The 22,228-nt window shown below is 47.0% G+C and overlaps 1 protein-coding gene across 3 annotated transcripts in view; it reads left to right on the plus strand.

Annotated features, from left to right (window-relative positions):
* The window catches only part of Egflam (EGF like, fibronectin type III and laminin G domains), a 181,296-nt gene extending 161,569 nt beyond the window's left edge, over positions 1–19,727 (plus strand). For 2 of the 3 annotated variants that reach the window (XM_037209404.1, XM_028875601.1), the window contains 6 exons: positions 1,916–1,939; positions 3,866–3,944; positions 7,002–7,145; positions 13,970–14,053; positions 17,667–17,770; positions 18,477–19,727. In XM_037209404.1, the coding sequence (XP_037065299.1) occupies positions 1,916–1,939; positions 3,866–3,944; positions 7,002–7,145; positions 13,970–14,053; positions 17,667–17,770; positions 18,477–18,631 (590 nt within the window). In that variant the 3' untranslated portion in view covers positions 18,632–19,727. The remainder of the gene's footprint in view (positions 1–1,915; positions 1,940–3,865; positions 3,945–7,001; positions 7,146–13,969; positions 14,054–17,666; positions 17,771–18,476) is intronic. The other variant, XM_037209405.1, reaches the window with a different exon arrangement.
* Positions 19,728–22,228: the final 2,501 nt, after the last annotated feature.

The following is a 22,228-nucleotide window of genomic DNA, read 5'->3' on the forward strand; positions in this document are numbered from 1 at the left end:
CCCTGTCCCGAGTATGGCTCCGACGCAGGTGGTGCAGAATCCAGCAGGCCACTAGATGGGGCCATTTCTCCATAGCAAGTGGGCTGTTCATCATCCCACAAAGCCAACAACCTCAGAGGCAGGGCCTGGGCCTAAGGCATAACATTCCTGAGCAAGGCTAGGTCTTCAAAGATTCATCTTGCCTGAGCAATGCTGATTTAACACAAGATCAGCGCTTAGATGTTTTATGCTTGACTTAGCAGATTCACATATTGCTAGAGCTGATTTGGGTGATTAAAAGTTTTTTTTTTTCTTTTCTTTTTTTTTTTTTTTTTGGTTTCATTGTGTAAGAAAACTGCTTCAGTAGATATAAACCTCACTTTTTAAAGGCTATTCCTAAGAACTTGCTACTAAAACACACAAGTCATGCATGCTGCTGGGAATTTATTTTCTTAGGCTGGTACATCATTAAACACTGGAAAAACAAGAGTGTTTGAGCTACACTGATCTTCAGTTAGTTTCAGGCCAATTTGGAGAGACAAAGGTTTTATTTGTTTCTATATATTGTAGATACTAAATTAGGTTGTATAAGCCTTATCCAAAGTGCTCGGAACCAAAAACATTTCCAATTACAGACGTTTTTAGAATTTGGAATATTTACATATTCATGAAGTGATTGATATCTTGACGATGGGACCCAAATCTAAATATGAGATATTTGTGGTTCCAATAAATACCCTTTGTGTAGAACAGAGAAGCACTTTTCTGAAGCATTGTTAGCGTGCCCACCTTTTGAGTGTTGACCCATGCCATAGTCTCGAGTGTGGAACTTTCCAGGTGTGGGCATTTAAAAAGCTTCAGGGTTTATGGGGATTGGATGTGCTCAGCCTGTACACCAAAGAATTATGTACCAAGTAAACTGCCCTAGAAGGGTGTGTTCTGCCCTGACTGTCAATCAATTGACCAGTCTGATTGTTTCCTGGCCCTGAGGTGTACCCAGAAGCAGGGCTCCCTACTACCCTCCTAGATGTTGAGACGGGTGAGACTATGACCCCCCTCATGGTCCTCTCTGTTTGACTTCACATGAGTGTGTTGTAAGAGAGAACTGTTCTTTCAACTCATTTTCAAAAACTATAAATCTTTCAAGATAAAGATTCTCTTGGGAGGGGGGGCATGGAACTTGCATGTGGAATGCTGTTCTTCATTGGCAGTTTTGGCACCACTTGATGGCACGTGCTTTAGCACATAGATGTGAGGGGACGCCAAGACATTTTCATCATGTGTCAAGCCACAAAAGGAAGAACCCAGAAAAGGCCAGGTCTAAAGGTTAGGTTAAAATATAAACTTGTTTATAATAAAACTTAGCCCTTGAAAGTTGAGAAACGGCTTGATGGTCACTCCGAGAGCTGGTGTTTTTGAATGGAACGGCTTTTTTACCTGCATGCCTGCATGCCCTGACTAAATTGAGGGCACCGCCATGGTATTTCATGGTGTGGTTTCTGGAGAATGCCTCGCTGTTAGTTAATCACAAGAAAGCTTAGGCTCCAGAATCCCGCAAAGGGCACCAGACGGATGTGTGGCTGGCTGGCTTATTGTTCCTTGATTACGTGCAGGCTGAAGCTAGAGAACAGTAACAAGCACAGAACCATTTTTTTCCAGGTATGGTAGAAAGATGGGTTGACGGTGGAGTCGTGGGAGCTTATGATAAACGTATTGATTGTATCCTTAGTTCTGCAATAAGTTCCGGGGGGCGGAGGGGGTGGGATAGCACCAGCCGTGCCCTGGAGAAACTTCCAGGGGCTCTTGCAGCAGCCCATTCCGGTCTGGACCACAAAAGGGCTTTGTGACACAGGCAGGTCTTGTTCCCAGTGATCCGTGCAGAGTACAATGTCTGAGTGCTGACTCTCCCTTTCTCTTTCATGCTGGCACCTGGCAGAGTGTGGGAACTACTGTCTCAATAGTAAGTACAGTAAGTCCTGGGAGAGACTGAACCAACCACATGGGCTCCTGCCAGAGCCTGCCAGCTCTGGCCAGGCCATGAGCACAGCGCATGAAGGGCAGTGGGGGTGAGTGGGAGTCGGCATCAGACACACCCACGAAGGTACCAAGGAGCTGCCTTCCAGAGTGGGCCCTCCAGCTGGCTTTCTCCTAACTGTGTCTCAGAGAGTGCTGAGCTGGGGAGGGGGTGGGGGGTTCCTAGCTGGCAGGCAGCTGGACTTAGCCCCCACAGACAGACGCCCCCTGAGGCTCTGTTTGCAGAGCTGACTTGTGACAAACACATTATGACCATTTGAAGGAGTCCAAAGAACAGGATGTCTGTCGGTCACAGGCCCACAGACATGGCCAACAGCAGCAGCAGTGGAGCCTAGCTGTACCTCTCTCCCTGGAGTGAGCAGGGCCCACGGGGGCCTTCTTGGTTATGTTTAGGCCAGGGTCAGACTCCTATGCCAGACAGCTTGGGCACTGGTCCTGTGCCAGTCAGCATGGGCACTCTCCTCCTACTTCCTTATCAGCACACAGTTCCTGAAATAAAAGTCTGGTCCCTCTACCAAGAGCTCCCTCCCCTTCCTTTTCCTCCTCCTTCTCTTCTTCCTCTTCCTCCACCTTGCACCCTCCCTCCTTCCTTCACCCATCACTGCTGCTCCAAGCCCTGGCAGCTCATCCTCTCTTTCCCACTTCCCCCCTTTTGTTTTCCCGGTTCACAGGTCTCCCCTTTTCCTAGCCCAGTGCCTGTCTATCAACTAACCTTTCTCTCTTAATCACTGTTTTATATTTAAAAGTCAAATTTAAACTCTCACCATTGTCCAAGGCATCAAATGACACATTTTCTTTCCTGGGTGTGGCGTTCTTACACCATGTCTTCTTTGTATCAACCACACATCTCCTTGAAGCTATAATTGTTTCATCAACCAATTATTATCTCATTTTACACACTTTTTTTTTTTTTTTTTGGTTTTGGGTTTGGGTTTGGGTTTGGTTTGGTTTTTTGGATGTGAGATTCATTCTACCCTTGGTCTCTTTAAGCTGTTACCTCTGTATCTTTCCAAAGAGGAAGGAGGTCGTGTGGTTATTTCTCTAGCAGAAATCCCCTCTGTGACATCCCAGTTTGTGACACCACACACGCCTGTTCTTTTGATGTGTGTGCAAGGGTGATTCCTCGGGGACACCAAGTGATGAGAAGTTGGGAGGAAGGAAATTCATTTCTGAAATACTGGAAAGTAAGGGGTGGGCAGGAGCCAGAAGGAGGCAAGACACTCTGGTTCAGGGTCTGCTGTGGTCTTAGCCGGGGAGCTTCTTTCTGTGGCTCATTTTCCTCATGCCGAAATGGAGATGGCCAGGCCTGCCTCACTTTTCATGCTTCTTCATGAGTTCGGGGCAAAGGCTTTGTAAGCGCACGCATGTCTGAGTGAAGAGTCGGAGCTCACACGCTGCGCTCCACATCAGAGCTGTAGGGGTGCAGTAGATGATCCCTAAATAAAGAACTCCTCTGGGTCTGTTTGGGGATGACTTTCTCTGCCTCCCTTGGCAACACTCTGGGGTTATCCCCAGCTGCTCTCCACATGGCTCAGGCTCTCCTCCAGCTTCCAAGAAGCCCTGGGGACAGTTCAAGTTTCAGCACATTGCAAAGCCATCTCAGCAGTGCGAGGCCAGTGACAGTGACCGCCAGCTCCCAGAGAAGGGAGCGAGGGGAGAAACCACTGCCAGGCTGCCAGGCCAGGCTGCCCCGAGCCAGGCCAGTACATGCACTGCCAAGAGGAAGGGGCTGACAAGTTGTCAAATGTCACATTCCATGCATAGCTTTCCTGCCATGTTGCTGACATGTGTATGGGTGCAGAGGTCAAGAGGGCCACACGCCTCCTAACCTTCATTTTCTGTTCTGTCTCAGCTATTACAGAAGCCATCGAGATCCCACAGTTTATCGGCCGCAGTTACCTGACGTATGACAATCCAAATATCCTCAAGAGGTAATGGGCCAACCCAGCAGCTTGTTTATTCCCTGGATGTCAGTTTCTCATCATCACTTATCCTTATCTTCAATGCCAGATAGTAATTCCCCCACCCCATGGGCTGGGGAGGAGGGGGAGCACAAGAAATAAACATAGAAACAAGAACAAAACAAAACAAATAAACTAAACTTGAAGGCGTTAGTCTTCCAAACAACCCAATTCATTATAAACACTCCAAACCTTTTCTGGTCAAAGGGCCTGGAAGAATGTGACTTGCCCCTGGGGTTTGCAATGTTCCAGTTTGAGAGGCGGAAGGAATTGGATGCTCCTACAGCCAGAGTGTGATGACATAGCACATTGCCCCCCTTACCCACCCATGACCTTAGCAGGCCTGTCAGCTCTGGCTCTTCTGTGCCATAGCCTGCAGATCTGCCTGGAGCCAGTTGGAGAAGGACCCAGCTGCTCCCAAGCTGACAAATGGCTCCGAGCCATTGCACACCAGACCAGCACCCATGTCTTCATGAGCAGAGGTCGACTGTCCTCCTGTGGCTCTGCCTGCACTTGGGACAGTGCTCAGTTCTCCTCATGTGGGCGGAAGAGCATGACACAAGGACAGAAGGCATGACACAAATGCCCAAGCGACAGCTTTTGTTCCCTGGAGGCAGGGATGGGCCGGAATTTCAAGCAGCCTGTATATGTGGCAAGGAGTGAAGCTGGCTCTTAGAGAACCCTCTATTCAGCCAAGCTTGTTGGCAACTTCACTTCGTCCCTTGGTGCTCTGTCATTGATCGTGTTCATCCACCATCAATCACTAGCAAAATGGTTCTAGAATTTTCCCTTCCCTTTCGATTGGGCACCCAGTAACAGATGACACATCTTTGATCTAAAGCCACCCTGCTTTAGGTCAGGATTTAGGGTTCTGAGAAGCAAAGTTGATTGGAAGATCATTTCCTGGGTCATTTGGGGTGACTGTAGGCCTATCAGAGTATTATAGTGGTTCGGATATGGATGGCCACCATAGTCTCATATGTTCAAATGTTTGGTTCTCAGTTGACGAACTCTTCAGGAAGGATTGAGAGGCATGGTTTTGGGGAGGAGGTAGACCCTGCTTCACTTCCCTAATCCCAGCTTCTGTCTGCTGCCTTGGTATGAGGATTGAAGTGAGATGCGTTCCCAGCCAACGTCCACCTTCTTCTCTCTTCCCTTCCCTCCCGACGATAGGTCATTCAGTCCCCCCAAAGCAGAGTTAGGTAAGGAGTCCGAGTCGTCAGTCTCTAGTGCTTAGCCAGAGGTAGCACGACATAATATCACCACAGTCAGAGGCCACCAACCGTTAAGGGGAGCTAGCGCTGTGGGGGCAGCAGGAGATGGAGAAGCCTTCTATCAGAGCCTCTGCTGGAGTACACGTGCTGATGTGTCCAGGTCGGTACATGTACACCTGTGTGAAGGGATACAGATGGAAGTGTTCATGACCTACTTCAGTTTGATGCCTTCAGAGGTTCAAGTAACCTAAACAGCTTCAAATGTCCTCAACAGGGAGAGGATTTACTATAATAAGTGCAGGCTTCAGCTGGGCTGATTAATCCCGAGGATCTGCTGTGTCATCAGAGACGCACGATCTCAGTTATATGTCTGCCATGTCACTCACAGCATATTTATTCCCTAGCTGCTCATAGGACACTCATAGGATGATGATCAAACTGGGCAATGTCCTATGGAAGTGTAAAGAACTCTCATTAAGGAGAAGGAAGCTTCCCCCAGAGTTCTCCTGGTAAACTGGATAATAAGTTATATGTCTGCTCTTAATTCAAGCACCGGAATTGGCCTGACTGATTCACGCCAGTCCACATTGCCAAGGGAGGGAAGGAACATGGAATCAGAGAGAGACACTAGAAGGTTCCCGGGAAACTGTTTACGGTGCCTGAAGCTGGCCTGGTGGGCCTCCCGTATAAGGAAGACAAGCTTGGTGCCTTCCTATCTAGACCAGCCCGTGGCAAGCCTAGACAGATGTCCCACCGGCATTCACGACTGAATGCACTCTACAGCTCGGGAACTAGGTATGAGGGAGACGGGATGGTACCACGGATGGGAGAATGGAAAGAAAAACACGTCCCCCCCACACACACACACACTCTTCTTACCAGAATGGGCAAGGGAAAAATTGAACTATTCTGTATCTCTTGTTCTAGTGTGTTGCTATATATATATATATATCCCATCTGCAGTGTGAAAGCCATGGAAGTGACACCAGCTTGGGAAGATCTAAACATCTGAACTCCAAGAGCCTTGGCTTTAGGTTCTAGCAGTGTCTTGCTGATGGCAATATTAACTTATATTTCCTTCTGCCTCACCTTTTGCTGGAGACCCTCAGGCCACATGAATTAACTGCCAGAAGACTTTCTAAACTAGCCTTAGGAACAGATAAGCACACAGAAGCCCGGGAGCCTCCTTCCCAGCCATGCATTTAGCCCAGAAGCCATCCTGCTTGACCCCTGCTCTGCTCCTAACTTCCTGTGCTTTCCTCTAAGATTCTGTCATGGCACCCTTCGAAGACCAACAGCCATTCCATCAAGTCCCCTCCTTTGAGACCCGAGGCTTTGTCCATCTCCCACTCCAGAACGGCCCCAAGGGCAGTCAGTGCTGCCCATGCTGGCTTTCCACTGCCATGATTAGAGCCCCACATGATTAGAACTGCTGATTTGAGCCTTGTGGCGACTGTGAAGCCCACTTTCTGCTGAGAAATGAGGGGCAGCTTCCCAAGAGCTATTGAGTAGCAGGACAGGAAAGGAAAAAGTCTGGTGCATAAGGCCACCTGCCTGGGACTGTGACACTGGCCAATGTCGTACTCTGTAAGTGTCCCCTCGTAGGATCAGACACTGCTGTTCACTGAGCATGCAGAACTTTTTATGAATGGTGCAACTGGCAGGGGCAATGCTCCTTCTGTTCGCCCGGTGCATGTAGACAGACTCAGAGAGGGAAGCGTATCTCCACATCTGGTTGCTTAGGGGAGGCGGGGTTGACTCAAAACAGATGTTGGTGGTTGATTTCATGGGCTCCCCTGTGCATTTCCTCCAGGGTGTCTGGATCAAGATCAAATGCCTTCATGAGGTTTAAGACAACCGCCAAGGATGGCCTGTTGCTGTGGAGGGGGGACAGCCCCTTGAGACCCAACAGTGACTTCATTTCCCTGGGCCTTCGGGATGGAGCGCTGGTGTTCAGGTAACTCTCCCCCGAAGCTCTGCCTTCAGCGGCACCTTGAAGTTTCTTCTCTGACAGTGCAGATTGTGCTGAAGAGTGAGGCAGGAGTGACCCCCCCAACACACTCTCTTGGAGGTGGCAGTCGTCGAAAGCACCAGCCTCATTTGAGTCTCCTTTTTTTCCCCCATCAGCGACATCTAAGCCTGTCAGGCAAATTCACACCACTCCCCAATTTTGCCAATTTATTCCAAGTTTAATTGGACTACTGTCATACTTGTTCGTGTGTGTGTGTGTGTGTGTGTGTGTGTGTGTGTGTGTGTGTGTAGTCTCTTACTGGGTTCAGGCTGCCATGGCACACTGGAGTAGCTTCAAAGGGAAGTGCTTGGGGAAGTCTCCATATTTACTGCCTGGCTCTCTGCAGAACAATTCCATGCAGGCTGTTGTAGTGTGTCCCCGCTGTATGCTCCCCACTTGTGGACTAGAGGGCGTGGAAGTGACACTGGCCAGCTTGGGAAGATCTGAAAATCGGCTCCTCAGGGAACCTTGGCTTTCTGTTCCATCTGCCTGACTGAGCTCCAGAGCCTTAGGGCACGTGCTGCTGTGAGGACAATGAAATGTAGATTCCTGTCTCCACGGAGCAACCCAACACCTGGATCTTCATAAATACTTGAGCCGGAACAAATAAGGCCATCCCAGAAGCTCTGACTTCCTCTTTTAAGGATTCACTTCTTAAATTATTTGTATTTGTGTGTGTGTGTGTGTGCTTGTCTGTGTGAATGGATGTTATTTATTTTATTTTTGAAACAGGGTCTCACTACGTGGTCTGGGCTGACCTGGAACTTTTCTATATCGATCAGGCTGGCCTTAAATTCACTGAGTGCTGCCTGTCTTTGCCTCCTTAGTGCTGGGATAAAAGTGTAGTGGTATTGTGTTCCCCAATATATAGTGTACCCTAATAAATGTATCTGGGGTCAGAGAACAGAACAGCCACTAGACAGACATAGAGGCCAGAAAATGGTGGCACACACACCTTTAATCCTAGCCTTCTGGAGGCAGAGATCCATTTGGATCTCGGTGAGTTCAAAGCCACACTGCAAACAGCCAGGCATGGTGACTCACTCCTTTAATCCCAGGAATTGATGGCAGGAAACAGAAAGGTATATAAGGCATGAGGGCCAGGAACTAGAGTGAGTTAAGCTTTTAGGCTTTTGAGCAGCAGTTCAGCTGAGATTCATTCTGGATGAGGACTCAGAGGCTTCTAGTCTGAGGAAACAGGATCAGCTGAGGGATTGGCGAGGTGAGGTAGCTGTGGCTTGTTCTGCTTCTCTGATCTTCTAGTGTTCACCCCAATACCTGGCTCCAGGTTTGTTTTTATTAATAAGAACGTTTAAGATTCATGCTACATAAAAGCATTTACCATGCCTGGCTGGCAGTTCTCACTTCTGTTAAGTTAGTTTATATGGCTCTCCAAGTTGTCAACTGGATGGTGACGCAGGAGCTGAAGAATCACTTGGACACTTTCTCCCCATCCTTCTCTTTTCTAGAATGAGTGAGAGCTCAGGTTCTAAAGGGCAGGGGGCTGACTTGTTAAATATGAAAAACCAGGGCATCAAGATTGTGGAAGGTGCTTGCCACCAAGCAACAAACCCCTTGGGGAACTTGTTAAAAAACGTCAATCTCCAGGCCCCAGCCTGACCTGGCTGCATTGTAACCAGGAGGTTCAGTTGCCTGCTGGGAGCCTCCGCTCCGGCTCTGGGTATTTTCGCCATGATGGGGGTTGTTTGTTAAGCTTTTATTCCCTTAAGTCTTAGTGCTCCCCCTCTCCGGTGAGAACCCCCACTGGAGGTGTACGGTAAATAATAAGAAATTAACAGGAAATATAACACACACAGAGAGAGAACTGACCTACAGACATGATGAAGACTGGATGCCAGGGCTTTGGTCCATCATGTGTGCTGTCCTGTGTGCTGGGGCTAGTGGAGGTCCTGCCGCCGCCGTCTAGATGAGGTTAACGTGAAGCTGTTTAATTTGAAGAAAAGACATTTTGAAAGGAAATGTGACTCTAACGCCACACCTGCTCTGTGATTCAGGCCCGTGATGGGGGACATTGTAGTAGTACGTAGCTGAAGAGCAGACGTTGAAAAGCGAGGGTGTGTTCCCCCCCCTCCTCTCCAACTGTGCCTTCTCCTCGACCTGTGACCCCATCACTGTTCCCCACTCCTCACTGGCCCAAAGGCCAGATGAGGAGGAGCTCTTCCCACCCTGTGGGCTCGCTGCTTCAAAGCCATTTCTTTGTGGTTTTCCTGTGGTTAACCTCACCCGGGGCCTCGAGTACTTGATTGTACCCAGAAAGGGGAACTAAAACAGTAGCTAAGTGGAGGGTGGGGTGGCCCAGCTCCCCCTCCACTGCCAGCTGAATTCAATGCGTGGAGACCGGAGAAAAGTGGCCGCCGGCTGTCACCAGCTCAGCTCTCACCCCAGGCTCTGGAAGAATCCCTGCCAGTCCCTTCTCACCCCTACCACCCTTCTAAGAGCTTGCTCCAGCTTAGACGCATACCCTAGGTTACCAGTTCTTTCTTGAGTTACTGCAGCTGTCTGTGGGATTTCTTGTGTTCTGTGTACACTTCCCGGGCCCAGGCGGGGCTAGGATTGGCATCCACATCTGGAGCCACCCATTGCTGCTCACTGGGCACTTTCATCTGGGTGGCTATCTTACTCTATCCATTCATCCAACATAGATGCAAGGGAAGTCTAGGCCGGGCTGGGATCAGGCAGGATTATGATAAAGGCAGGTGGTCTAAAAATAAAAACAAAAACAAAAAACAAACAAACAAACAAACAAACAAAAACAGCACACACTGGAGAGCTTGTCCCAAAGGTAGATTCCTGGCCTTGCCCACCCCCAGGCTCTGATGGAGTTAGTGTGGGTGCGCACTGGGATCTTACTGGCATTGAGCATCCCCAAGTCTTCTAGAAAGCACACCCTGAGAAATAGAGGCTGAAGGATCTTTGGGGTTCCACACACTTGATCCCCATGGCTGTGTGATCTCACACAAGTCATTTACCGTCTCTTAGCCTCTGGCTCCTCTTCTGTGAAAGAAAAAAAAAAAAGGCTAGTTGGGAGGATTTTGTGAAAATGAAATGAAGTCATTTTTTGTAGAGGCCCAAGTGCATGGTCAAACACAACCAGTCTTTAGTGATGACGAGAATGTGAATTCTTACCTCCATCGAGTGTTTCTGAGCTCTGCAAGCCTCGGCCTCCATGAGATAACCTAGCAATGAAGCCTTATACAACAGCTCTGCAAAAATGTAGTCACTTCCATATTGTAAGATCCGGACCTTACCAGGGAAGGTGTGGCTGAACTCAACTCTGATCCCAGCTCTTCCAGGGTGGAGGCAAAGAGATCAGGAACTCAAGGCCATTTTCAGATTGATAATGAGTTCTAGGCTGTGTGAACTCCATGAGCCCTTGTTTCAAAAAAATAAATAAATCATAACAAAAGATTCTGGCCTTGAGGACGTTGCATCAGTGAGGCCTAGCTAGAGTGTACGCTGTTCTCTAGGGTGCACAAACCTACTCTCACGTTGCAATGTCTCTATCACAGATGGGAGAGAAATCTGAGATAATAGGATGCACTTTCTACACTCACCCGAATTCAGGTCCTTTGCTCTCACTTATCCTGGGAATTCCTGCCAGAGAACTGGAATGAGCACGGCAATGGAGCTCTCAGCCCGACACCCTTAGTTCAGAAGTCGATTAGAGCTCACAGAAATCCAAGTGCTTCTCCAAAATGAGCATGGCTTTAAGTTTTACCGTAATTTGTCTCATTCTAGTCTGTCATGTGGGAACACAAAACCAGTCAGGAAGCTTTATAAATGTCACTTGAGATGCCCTTCTCCACACTTATTTGGACCATGTAACACTTTCAGGCACCAGAGAAGAGGAAGAAGTCAGACATTAGTAAAGTACCCTGTACCATGGTTTGAAAGGGACATTACCAAAAGTGTCACCGCATGCGGGGCCTGAAGATGACCAAGTAGTGTCCAAAGGCCAGACTCAGAGCCACTTCTGGGTTGCCCACCTTGTTGGCTAGCCTGTCAGTCATTGGTGCACGTCAAGGTAGGTGGCTTGGGAGAACCTAGTCACAGCAAGAGTCAAATAACATTGATAGAGCAACCAGGCAAGCATTCATTCATTGCTTTTATGGCTTGAGAGCAAGGCATAACTTGACAGCAGTGCACATCTGCTCAATGGACAGTCTGGTATATGTATATAAAAATAAATATGTATATATATTTGTTTTGTATGCTGCAAATGCATATATGTATATTTGTCTATGCATATAAAACAAACCATCCAGGGAGAGTAGGAACAGGTGATTCTTTGTAGGGCCTGACACTATTGAGACAGGGCTGCAAAGGTAGGTCATCAAGAAACCCACTGAGTTGCCCTATCTACACGATGTTGGAGTTTTTGTCTGCCAAACTCTATTTCAACTCCCTTGAGCATGTTCTTTCCCTTCAGGTGAGTAAGAGAGTTATTGACTTCAGAAAAGAATGACGCTCACCCTTGTCCTACCTGGTTCTAACACAATGGAAATGTTTTAGTTACGGGCACACTGACTGGCACATTCAGGTGTGGTTCCCTGCAGTTACACACAGGTCACCTGAATGTAGAACCTGGGCATTCTTGACTCTTTAGTTACGTGTTTACCACCTTGGTCCACTCCCCGACAGGGCTCTCCTCTCCTCAGGGTGCATTGTCAACCTCCTGAGTGTCACCAAGTCCCATGTTTTTGGTACAGTGACATCATTTGTTTAGTTCCTACTGTGTGCTGTGTTGGTTAACCTTCCCTGTAGTCCTGCAGGGAAAGTGTCTTACCTGTACTTGATAGAATTAGGTGAATCGCCTAAGGTCACAGAGCTGGTAAGTTGACCTGCCCAAGGATCCAGGCAGGTGTGTAGAACTTGAGTATCCATGACATGTCACTCACGCTGATGCTCAGCATAGCTACATGCAGTAACTTGGCCAACCCACTGGCCCTGCTTCATGCTCATTCCCCTTTAAAAAATTATTACATTTACTTCCCACGCTGTGTGCATGTGTGCGCATGCGTGCGTGCGTGCGTGCGTGCGTGCGTGCGTGCATGCATGCGTGTGCGTCATAGTGACATATGGAGGGGACCTTCTGGCTGTTTTATAGGAGACACTCGATGTGAGAAAGTGGACTAGAAAATGGTGCAGATTTTAGGGTCGGAGTGGCAGTCCCATGGTTTGTCAAGCCACCACAACGTCTATTCATGGTTCAATGCTGTGGCTCTGTTGTTTCTTTGAGACTTTGTTATGAAATGAATGAGCGATAGAACTCTCTCTGGGAAAACCAAGGGCTTTCTATTCTCACTCTGTTCTCAGAACAAGGGTCTCCAGAGCTCTGGGGGGAACCAGCATTTCATTCGAGAACTCCCCTCTCAGGATGAGGACAGAGCTGCCCCTGTGGACCCCACTCTCTGGTGGCCTGAGTACGTGGTCAGATTGTGTTACCCAGGGAAAGCCTAGGCAGTTGGCTCCCTGCCCGGGCTAGAGTAGTCACTCACTAAATATTTGCTGGATTGAATTAAGTTAGAATAACTGAGTGAACAGTGGGTCAAGAGGGCTATCTCTTGGTAAACATGCCCATGTTTTCTGAGTCCTTGAGCGTTTCAAAGTATCCAGGAGTTAAAATGCTACAAGGCAGAGCTGACATCAAAGGAAGTGAGGCAGAGGATAAGAGAAATTCAATTCTTTATCACACCTCTGGTTTCAGACAAATTCTCCTCAACTCTTTAGAGTTCAGCTTCTTCCTCAATAATGTTTTCTCTTTCTTAAAGTGAAAATGTGGCATAGTTTCCTAGGACTTTTGTAATAAATGACCATGAATTTTGTAACACTAAAGAAATCAATGTTTATACAGTTCTGGAGACTGAGAATCCAATATTCAACATGTTGCCGGCACTGTTCCCTTGGCAGGATCAAGGGAAGTTCTTTTGGTGTTTCTGGCCGGAGTTCTGGTGCTGGCTGGCAGTTCTTGGTGTTTCTAGCTAATAGATGTATAGTTACAGCCTCTTCATCACCACATGCCCTTTCCTTCCATGCGTCTCTGTATCCAAATGTCTTCCAGCAATGGTACCAGTCACATTAATTGATGGTCCCTCTCACCCAGTGTGGCTTCATTTTTAACTAATTGCATCAGACCTTCTCTCCAAACAAAGTCACATTCTAAGGTTCAGGGTGAGCAGGAATTTCAGGGAAACACTGTGTAAGCCAGTGCAGATGATAAACTCTTCTCACTCGTCCCAATCCTGTAGCAACGGCTGCTTCCATACACGGGCCCGAATCACCCTGATGACCTTACACTCTGGGAAGGAAGGAAGGCCCTCACAAAAGGGCAGCTGTCATGTGATTCTGCTTAAGTGGGTGTCTGTGTTAGTCAAAGCCAACAAGTAGGAGAGTGGTGTTCAGGGCCTGGGGGAGGGGGAGCTAGCTCTCTGCGGCATTCATTTTGTAAGACGGAAGTACTGGAAATGTTAGTTACCCATGAACGTTCTTAACATTCCTGAAATGGACACTTCAAATGGCCTAGATGGCGAGTGGGTGTAATGTTTATCCTCCAACCACTGAAAATTGAAAAACTCATTCACTCATGTGTGAACCTGGAAAGTGACTCGCTTTTGTGCCAGCCTTTTTACTTGGAGTGAACGATATTGCACTCTGGGTGAGCTTTTGCAGCGAGAGCCTTCGTGAATTGGCAGCTTCCTGAATGTCTGTGTGTCATTGCTTCTTTCCTTGGTCTTCCCTAATACCCTTAGCTACAACCTGGGCAGTGGTGTGGCTTCCATCATGGTGAATGGCTCCTTCAGCGATGGCCGGTGGCACCGAGTCAAGGCGGTCAGGTAAGCACCTACCACATGGGAGGACAGAGCCAGGCTACAAGAGGGTGGATGTGTGTCCAGCTTCCTTTCGATCCTAGTGTCCTCTAACTCAACTTTACCTGGCAGCCTCATGGTGCCATCGTATCCCACCCATGTCCTCTACTGACACCCATGGGCAGAAACCTGAACCCCTGTATCTGCTCTGAATGGAAGGAGATGGCCCGGAGAAAACACTCAACAAATTGTATTGTGTATATTCACTTAACATATTTCATATTACTACTTAAGAACATTTTCATACAAGTATCTAATGTGCACAGAGCACATCCCTGTCATACGTCCATCCTTCCCTTACCATTGGCCCTCCCTTTGTTCCCTTAGACAATTTCATTTCTGCTTCCATGTCACATGTCCACACGTGATTTTATTTATCTATAAATAAAGAGACCACAAAAGAGGAAAAAAAAACCATAATCTTTGTCTTTTTGAGACAAGCTTGATTTGGATTAATATGATTATCTCCAGGATCATACATTTTCCTGAACAATATAACTTTTTCCTTTCTTTATAGCTGAAAAAAATCATATATATATCACATTTTCTCTAACCATTCTTTGGCTACTGGGCACCTAGGTTGCTGTAACTTAGCTATTGTGAACAGCGCTGCAATAGACATTAATGGGCAAGTATCCCTGGGACATGTAGGGTTGGAGTCTTGGGGCTTTCCCAAGGAGTAGTGCAGCTGGCTCATTAGACTTATTGGGGGATCTCCATATTAATTTCCATAGTGGTTGAACTAGTTTACATTCTTACTAACAATCTATAAGAGTTCCTCTTGGCCTATAACCTTGTTGGCATTTGTTGTTGTGTGCAGAAAACACCTTGTGGTAGCTCAATCGGAGAGGGGCCTTAAAATCTTACCAGGTGAAAATCTGAGGGCATGAAGACATTAAAGAGTGCTCTAAATGTGCTTGCATAGGCAATCCTCCCCTTCATAAGAATGTTATCTGAACATGAGAAGTCACGTATGTTCACCTAGCCCCCATGACATAGCTAACTGCCCTCCCAGAGCTAACTGCCATCCTGACTTTTTATCAACCTCGGGCAGATTATTCCTATGTCTTTATAATTTTGCCCTGTGTGTCCTTATTCATCACAATACATTTTTGGAAATCAAAAAGCAAGTCCAAATCAGTAATGCCAGTACTGTATGTTAAATGAGCCCAAAGTAAAGAGAAGCTGAATGGCGATTCTGATTGCAGCTCCCTGAAAATGTACTATAACTCTTGCTGTACAATCAGCAGGTGATGAACAGTGTGAGGCCCCGGGGGCCATGGGCACTCAGCATTGTCAACTTCCTCTTCTGCTTCCCTGTAGGCTGTGTTAAGATCGTCCTTATTCAGCCCCCTGCCCTAAGCACCTAACGGCGCTTGCCTTGGAACCTCAGAAGGTGTTGAAGACACAAAAGCAGACCTATGTTTATCTGCTGCCAGGCAGCCCACAAAGCCCAGATGTATGTGTAGGGATTTTAACAAAATCCTGATTCTAGTTGTTGAAAAAAAAACAAATGTTTTCCATAATGCATATTTACACATTTGGATCTCATTTTTTTTTCTAGAAAACAAGTGAAAATGCAGAGTCCAACCTAACTTCAAAATACTCTGAAATATTCAGCTTTGGAATGGCTCATTTCTCTCTCAATCATTCACAATGGAGGTTGCACTCAGACATCTCCAAAGGAATGTGAAATGCTTTGGTTCTCAACTCCAACCACATTTAATTCCAACTGCTGCCCCAGGAACATCAGGGAATATACCCTGCTTATAACCTTGGGTCAAAATGGTTGGTGGAATAGTCACACACTGTAGAAGAATTTAAACTTTGACCGTGACTGTGGTTTGATTATGTCTATGAAGATATACAATGGTGAGGATACCAGTCCCTTCCTAGACATCTAAGAAAACATGTTAAATGTATTTCCCAAAACTGTGTAAATTGCTGTGGGCAGAACCTAGATCAAAAACATTTCTGTTCACCTCATGATGCAGCCCACACACAGGGATTTCAGATGTTTGGGAGAAACAATGCAGTGGAATGTTCCCTCAGAAGAACTTCATATGCCAGATCATCAAGCTTGGCATGTGTGAATAGCTTAGTAGACATATCAACATTGACATCCTCCCTATTGACATCATTGATCTCATTTTTAGTAAGCCTTGGGTTACAGTGAGGCCTGGATAGGAGAGGAGGCCAGGAGCTTGATGGGTTGGGGTGTCTGTGAGTTGTGAGCAGACAGACCTCATGGGAACTGGGTCAAAGCTATAGCTATCACATATGGCAAGAAGGACTGGATTGGTATCTTAATTCTCTATGGAAGGCTCCAGGTCAGAGCAGCAGAATGAACAAAAAGGGAATCGCTAAAGGGAGGTGGGCTGCTATGAGCACTGTGTTGCTTTGGATGACTTCTGGTCTTGCAAGCATGACACCTAATAGAGCAGGAGAAATATCTCATCTATGCACCATCTTATGCCATATAATTTAGACACAGTGCTTTATAACAGCTCATATTCATAGGAATTTAAGATCTGTATTATGTCATTTTTGTGGATAGAAACAATCATATGATAATACGTGTGTAACCATAGCATCATGCCCCTTGGCCAGCCTCAGTAGAGCAAGATGTGTGTCAGGTACTCTGCTCTGTGCTTTGCATGCATAACAGATGGTTTCCACAATAGCTTTGGAAGTTGATGTTAGTTATTACAATTTCATAGAAGGTTTGCTCATTGATCTGTTATTATGAGCCATACACTATTCCAACATGGGAGACATCATTGAAGAAAAGCAACACTTTGCCTTGGTGGTCTTGCATTCCTCTGAGAGGCAACAAACAATGAGTAATCAACACAATGAATTATGCATTAGAGGTTAACTATACTTTTTTTTCCAGTCTAAGATGCCATTGATTAGAAGGTATATAATTATCATAACTGACGAAATCAAGCAAGTGGGCGTAGTTTAGAGTAATGGGGGGTGAGTGGTAGGGCAAACAAGACAAAGTGGGAAAGGCCATTGCCCATCAGAGCATCAAGGTATGAAGGTCTAAAAAGTATTTTTAAAGGACAGTGGACACAGCAGAAAGGAATTCTTGAAAACTCAATGAATGAAGAGCTAGTATCAAGAAGTGAGCCAGGGCTGGTCCTGTAGCTGAAGTTTCCCTGTGTCCCGCCTGGCCCAGGGTCAGGACAAATCTCTCTCACCTGTCGGTCCCACAGCTGCTTGGATACAAGTAAACACACAGAGGCTTATTCTATTTACAAATGGTATGGCCATTAGCTCAAGCTTATTACTGACCAGCTCTTTCACTTAAATTAACCCATAATTCTTATTTATGTTTAGTCGTCTGGCTTGGTACCTTTTCTCAGTTCTGCCTTCACATGGTCCCACTTCCCATGGGGCTCTATAAGCTGGCAGTGTGTGTGTGTGTGTGTGTGTGTGTGTGTGTGTGTGTGTGTTTCACAACCTCATTACTTAGCACATGGTAGGTACTTTTATATCTCTAAATCCGAATGATGGAATTAACACCAAAGATGGTAGCTTATTTCGTTTGGTTTCGGTTTGCTTTGCCTCGCAGGGATGGCCAGTCTGGGAAGATTACAGTGGATGACTATGGAGCCAGAACAGGCAAGTCACCTGGCATGATGAGGCAACTTAACATCAATGGGGCTCTGTATGTGGGTAAGTGACCTTGACTAAAGCTCAGTCTGTCGGGGCTTTTCCTCGGGGGACCTTTGTTTGTTGTCCCTGGGCTGTGTACTCAACAGGTTCAATCAAATACCTGGAAATCAGGAAGCTGTCCAAATAGTCCATTCTCCCATGTTCTGAACTTGTGACTCATGGCCGAGGAGGCAGGAAGGGACTCACTCACATGGCTTTTGTGCTCTGGAATCATCCACCAGGAAAACCTCGCTTTTCTTGTTTATAGAATAGGAACTTTCTAAGTTTAGCCACATGAGTTCTCTCTGAGGAAGGAGGAGCCGGCTTTGTGTCCTCTCTCGGAATAGAATGAGTGGAACTCCTATAAATGGCTAATAATCTGAGATGCAGAAGAAAAAAGAAAGCATGAATTAATACCTTTTGTGTTTTCTAAGTGAGCTTAATTGAAAGCAGCCAAGACAGTACCTGTTGTTGACATTATATAACATTTCAAAATCTGTTCAAGAGCTGTTTAGTTTTAAGATTGTCATTTGCGCCAGAAATCACATCTGAGGTCAGCCTTTTCAGTGTTCAGAGGTATATTCAGTTGATCGAATCAACCTAATACATGTGATGTACTAGACAATTAGTCCTTGGCCAGGGGCCATTCAAGTAGACCATAAAGACTCTCCCACTAGTGACACCTCTTCTTGCCTCCTTCTCTCCCTCCCTCCTTGCCTCCTTGCAGGTGGGATGAAGGAAATCGCTCTTCACACCAACAGACAATACATGCGAGGCCTCGTGGGCTGCATCTCCCATTTCACGCTGTCCACGGATTACCACATTTCCCTCGTGGAAGACGCTGTGGATGGGAAAAACATCAACACTTGCGGGGCTAAGTAACGCCAGCTGGCCTTGTCCAAGGGACATAGCCTCTATCCTGAACATCCCAGGGGCCCAGAGATCCTGCCTGATGCTGCACATAGAGGTCTGGGAATCAGGTGTGGTTCCTGTCATCAAGGACAAAGTACAACCGGATGGGAACCAAGACTGGAGGCCCTGGATGGCCTTCTCTGCAAACGCTCTGTGGGCCAAACCCAATGAACTACTGTGGATAGGAAGCATTGGACTTTGTCGTTCAACATATAGAGTCTGTGAGAGATCATACATCACATCAAGTTCCAGGGACTGTCTGCTGTAACTCAATGGCTATGTTGTGTTAAAGAGAGTGAGAGCAAGACTGAGTGAGCAAGAGAGTGAGTGAGCAAGAGAGAGTCAGAGAGAGTCAGAGAGAGAGAGAGAGAGAGAGAGAGAGAGAGAGAGAGAGAGAACCCCCACAGAACAGTATTAAAATACTTCTGCCCTTCCCTGACTTTTTTGACACTAGCAGACTGATCGTGTGACCCTGAACTTTATACTCTAATCTTGGCCTACGGATTGTGTAGATTAACCCCTTCCATTCCTCACTGGCTGACTCAATGTGCTCTCACTAGTCCATAAAAATAAATGTTTGGGGGAAATTATACATAGAATCCTAATCATACCGTGGCTCATACTGTGGCCCCCTTCCCTGAGCTTACCTCTAATGCAAAAATCCTTTTTTTATGATGCAAATCGAAGAAGCTGGGCACCACCCCTCCCCCAGTTTTGTAGCTGTACTTTTCTATGTGTCTATTTTTATAGCCGCAGACTGTCCACACTGACGGTGTGCTTTTGCAAGTTAAGGTGGATGACCTTAATTATGGCACACTTTCCTAATAGTTTTCTGGCAAATGAGATAGGTTTGGGCCATGTGTAGTGTCAATGAAGAGGTAGAGTGACTATGGAGGGCCACTGGGAGAGGTGACCACTTCCTTTCAGTGCATGCTGAGGATTCAAGGGAATGGTTGTGATGCTGTCCAGAGTGAAGAGACTAAATGGAGCGGCATCCCTGAGGTGGGGCACTGCCACATTGTTTTAAGAGAGAGCGAGTATCTGTAATAAACGTGAATAAAGGGGACGAGGAAGAGATCGTTTGTGGAGATGTGACTGATTTTGCAGAGGCCATGCCCACAGAGGCACAACAAGGCTACTTAGAGAGTCCAAGGTTGCGTGGGGCTTGGGACAGGCCCCCAGCAGGGTCGGAGGGCTCAGCCCAGAACAGCTTCTGAACCATCAGCTGTACCCTGTGCTATTCATGCACGTGACTGCAGACAACTGGCTCCCTGGCGGGTCCCCACGACAGGACTTACTCAGGGAAAGGTGAGATGAATGCCACCCCTATAAGTGGAAGGAAATATGACCCAACTCCTGAAAGAGCCTATAATTAGTCTCCAGCATGATTCTATTCTTGTTTGTGTAGCATCTTGTTTGGGTTGCACCCATTGAACTTGGTGCAAAGCAGAGTTTCAGGCATATTAAGACTTCTAAGAGATAACCAAATAAGCCAGAAAGCTTTGCCTCATGCCACAACCTTCTGCCACTTGTGTTTAGGAGCCTTTGATGGCAAGGATTAATATCACTAACAACAGTCAGAGTGACCTTGGTCCCCTCTCCATGTCACCTAGTGATTGTAGTCTCAAAAAAAAAAAGGCATATGGTAGACCGTGGGCCCCACTACCTCTCAGTCACCCTCAACTCAATGCTTTTGCCTGGAGGCTCCTGGGGCCAGGACTTCCCAAGATAAAATAGAGTTGCTTTTATAGCACATTCTGAATGGGTTTCCTCTGGAAAAAAGATAATCATTGTGATTTTAGAAAAATATCCAGCTGACTGGAGGCCAAGGAATTGTCCTGCAGATGAGCTGTTGCTCTCTCCAAGTGTTATCCTAGGACTATGCAATGGCCCAGGGAGGAGGGCCTGGGAGTGTGTGTTGACTCTGAAGACCTCGCTGGGTGGGAAGCACATGGGGTTAAGGGGAGGTGGTGACAGAGACAGGGTGGTGGGATACAGGCAGTAAGGGTCCTCTAAGCGCCAGGACAGTGAAGTGGAAGAACTCAAAAGGGCAAGGAGTCTCAGGGTCTGGGTACAGAGTAAGAAATAGAGGATCGTGGCTCTCCCACCCTCTCTGTGGACAAACCCCAGGCACTGTGGAACGAGTTTATAGCAGACATAATTATGAGGCTCAAGTCTTTAACCTTTAGCCGAGGGATCAGACCTCCCTTGGTACTAATGGGCAAGAGAGCTGGGAAGAGCTTAGCCTGGGCCAGTGGGTAAGCTGCTTTGATCTCTAAGTGTAGCCATCATCTCCTGCCACAATAAGGCTTCCTCACTAACATCCATGCCCCATCCCTGGCCATGGTTCACAGCAGTAAGTTGCTCCTGTGCCTTGAGTGGCCAGCCTGGAGACGCTACTGGCTTTGGTGAGCTTGACAAGCTTATTCTCCAAGTCTTTGCTGGAGTTCCCCATCGGCAGAATGGCTGTGATGGTAATGTGACTTGGATCTGCTGGATGTACCCCTCATTTTGCTGGGAACAAGTGGCTGGTGTAGACAAGCCTGCTTCATCGACAGTTGGGGAGAACAGGAACACTGGAGAGCCAGGGTCAGGTCTCTTGCAGCCCAGGTTCAGAACTGTGATATTTTGTTTCCCCTGCATCTTATTAACATCAACAGATGCCGGGCGGTGGTGGCGCACGCCTTTAATCCCAGTACTCGGAGCAGAGCAGGTGGATCTCTGTGAGTTCGAGGCCAGCCTGGGCTACCAAGTGAGTTCCAGGAAAGGCGCAAAGCTACACAGAGAAACCCTGTCTCGAAAAAACAAAAAAAAAAAAAACAAAAAAACAAAAAAATAACATCAACAGATTCAAGAAAGGGAGACAGCTTCCCTCCCACAGTGAAAAGGGAACTCCTCTTTGTAGCGAGAGGACCTACTAAGTGAGTCACCATGGATACAAGAAGGGGTGAAAACATCAGGACCATTAATGAGTTGATTCGCCCTAGCAAATCAGGTCATTGAAAGACGTGCCATGGAGGAGAGGGGTCCCTGACGACTGCTTTTCTACAGAAGCCTTGGGACTGATGACGTCAGAGCTATGTGAAGCCACCAGTGACTGGACGGGCTCAATTCATGTGGCGCTGGCCTCTCCCTTCCCCCTGTCTTCTCTGCCTCTGTCTTGCTCGACTACCTACCCTTATCCTTGCCTGATCTACGGCAGCTGTGTTTTTCTGGGGAGGAACTAGCAGGACCAGAGCCTTGGCTTTGTGTGGCTGCTGTGGTAAAAGACAGGTTGAGAGGTCTGGCTGGGAGGGAGGTTCAGGGAGTGGTCAGGGAAATCAGTGTAATCGCATCTGAGGAGAACGGGTAATAGGAAGCATCAGTTCCTGAAAAGCTCCCTTAATCAGAATCTGGGAAAACATGCTCAGAACCTTCCACAGGTCCTAAGCGGGGAGGACGGGAGCAGAGTGCAGACCAATAATACCCTGGCTTTTTTTTTTTTTTTTTAAACTAAAGTGGACTTTAATAACCTTGTATATTTTCTCTAGACCCACCTCTAAGAAGATCTCCCTCAGGCAAGTCTAT

Source organism: Peromyscus leucopus, chromosome 11 (genome assembly GCF_004664715.2).
Source record: "Peromyscus leucopus breed LL Stock chromosome 11, UCI_PerLeu_2.1, whole genome shotgun sequence".
In the NCBI taxonomy this organism is placed as follows: Eukaryota; Metazoa; Chordata; class Mammalia; order Rodentia; family Cricetidae; genus Peromyscus; species Peromyscus leucopus.